Source organism: Sorex fumeus, unplaced genomic scaffold (genome assembly GCF_029834395.1).
Source record: "Sorex fumeus unplaced genomic scaffold, SorFum_2.1 ptg000022l, whole genome shotgun sequence".
In the NCBI taxonomy this organism is placed as follows: Eukaryota; Metazoa; Chordata; class Mammalia; order Eulipotyphla; family Soricidae; genus Sorex; species Sorex fumeus.
Genome location: NW_026606079.1, coordinates 7,667,924 through 7,670,433, shown reverse-complemented (window position 1 = coordinate 7,670,433; position 2,510 = coordinate 7,667,924). Strand labels below are relative to the sequence as shown.

At 46.4% G+C, this 2,510-nt stretch overlaps 1 gene segment (V, D, J or C); it reads left to right on the top strand.

Moving 5' to 3' along the window:
* The first annotated feature begins 1,603 nt into the window (after positions 1 to 1,603).
* Positions 1,604 to 2,044, top strand: LOC130023226 (immunoglobulin heavy variable 1-2-like). The segment is given in 2 exon segments: positions 1,604 to 1,649; positions 1,728 to 2,044. Coding segments are annotated over 2 exon segments (363 nt in total).
* Positions 2,045 to 2,510: the final 466 nt, after the last annotated feature.

The following is a 2,510-nucleotide window of genomic DNA, read 5'->3' as shown; positions in this document are numbered from 1 at the left end:
AAACTTTCTCAAAGAAGAAATACGAACGGCAAAAAAGCACATGAGAAAATGGTCTACATCATTAATCATCAGGGAGATGCAGATCAAAACCACAATGAGATACCATCTCACACCTCAGAGACTGGCCCACATTCAAAAGAACAAAAGCAACCGATGCTGGCGTGGATGTGGCGAGAAAGGGACACTCCTTCACTGTTGGTGGGAATGTTGACTGGTTCAGCCCTTCTGGAAAACAGTATGGACGATTCTCAAAAAATTAGAAATCGAGCTCCCATTTGACCCAGCAATACCACTCCTGGGAATATATCCCAGAGAGGCAAAAATGTATAGTCGAAGTGACATCTGCACTTGTTTGTTCATTGCAGCACTCTTTACAGTAGCCAGAAACTGGAAGAGACCTGAATGCCCAAGAACAGATGACTGGTTAAAGAAACTTTGGTACATCTACACAATGGAGTACTATGTAGCTGTTAGAAAAGATGAAGTCATGAAATTTACATACAAGTGTTACAATATGGAAAGTATCATGCTATGTGAAATGAGTCAGAAAGATTGGGATAGACAGAAAGATTGCATTCATCTGGGGGATATAAAGTAGCAAAGTATGAGGTTAATACCCAAGAATAGCTGAGATCAACACCAGGAGGATTACTCCATAACTTAGAGGCCAGCCGGGTATCCTAGAGGAAAGGGCAGTTCAGATAGAGAAGGGAGCACCAAATAAAGGATGTTTGGAGGATCCTCCCTGGAGGGGAGATGCATGTCGAAAGTAGACTATGGACTGAACATGTTTGCCCCTCAATGCCTCTTTTGCAGACCACAACACCCAAAAGGAGAGAGAGAACACAGGGGATTGCCCTGTTACAGAGACAGGGGGGATGGGGGGATGGGGGTGGGAGGGATATTATCCATGGTGGTGGAAAATGGGCACTGGTGGAGGGATGGGTATCTGATCATTGTATAATTGAAACCAAAGCACAAAAAATTATAAATTTACAACTGTAAAAAAAATAAAATGAAATAAAGGGGAATAAAAGAATACCAAAATTAAAATAAATGTACTACACCGAAGGTTAAATTGTGCACACTTATCATTTTGGAGAAATAATTATCATATTGCTAAGGCAGTAAAACCTATATGCAGGGAGTGTTTCTGGACTACTTAATATTTCCATTGGAAACCACAGGAGCATGACGATGGTTTTGTAGTCTCATTGTGGTATCCTTTGGGGAGTTACAGGATTCAAGAAATGACCTCAAAGCCCAGGTTTGCCCAGATGTGTCCAGGCCATACAGATGTGGGGGACCTGAGGAGAAGGTCCTGAAAGGGTTTGGCCCTCCGGAGGGGGAGCTCTGTGTGCACAGAGTCTTGGGACAAGGATCAGAACGTGGACCTCTTCACTCCCTTTGAGGACAGACCTGGTGGCTTCCACCAACCCATTCTCAGGTTGAACCAGGCCTTCAGCTATGAATTCTCCCTCCTCATAAATATGCAAATTCCACGAAGGACACTGAGTTAAATACAGATGTTTCTGTGTCCTGACAACCTCACACAACAGGCACACCCACACCTTCAGAAGCCCTTGAGTGCACGGTGCCCACCATGGACTGGGCCTGGAGAATTTTCTTCCTGATGGCAGTGGCTGCAGGTAAGTGTCCCCATGCCCTGGGCTGAGGGAACGAGGCCAGTCAAGTTGAGTCCACCCACTCCTGTCTGCTGTCCACAGGTATGAACTCCCAGGTGCAGCTGGTGCAGTCGAAGGCTGAGGTGGGAAAACCTGGGACATCAGTGAAGATCTCCTGCAAGGCTTCTGGATACACCTTCACCAGCTACTGGATGTACTGGGTGCGGCAGGCCCCGGGACAAGGACTCGAGTGGATGGGGAACTTAAACCCTAACACTGGTGGTACAAACTATGCATCGAAGTTCCAGGGCCAACTCACACTCACTACAGACAAGTCCAAGGACACAGCCTACATGGAACTGAGCAGGCTGAGCACTGACGACACGGCTGTGTATTACTGTACAAGTGACACAATGTGACAACCACATCCTGAACATGTCAGAAAAATGAGGGGGAGGCAGCTGTCCCTGGTGAGGAAATGACAGGGACGCTGATCCTCCTGAATTCCTCCCTAGAGAGTCAGGGTCTGAGACACAGAGTGGGGCTCACAGGTCCAGGCTTCAACTGAGAGAAAGGGTCAGGACCTCTCTCTGTCCTTCAGCAACCGCCCAGAGGAAGATGGCTTCTCTTCTGGGTGGGGAGTTATAAACAGGGCAGAGCAGGTTTAGGTGTCCTCGACAGGCCAAGAACAGTAGAAAAAGGTCATCTAGGATCAAGCACTTCCTTTTCCCAACAGACTCATCGCCAGGAGAAAATTCACAAATGCAGCTCATAGGTAGCTTGTATGTTTCAGAAAGAAGCAGCTACAAGTGAAAGAATTTTCATCAAAGTTGATATGTGAATAAACTACTGAGAATTTTATTGACCATGGATTGGACCTATCTC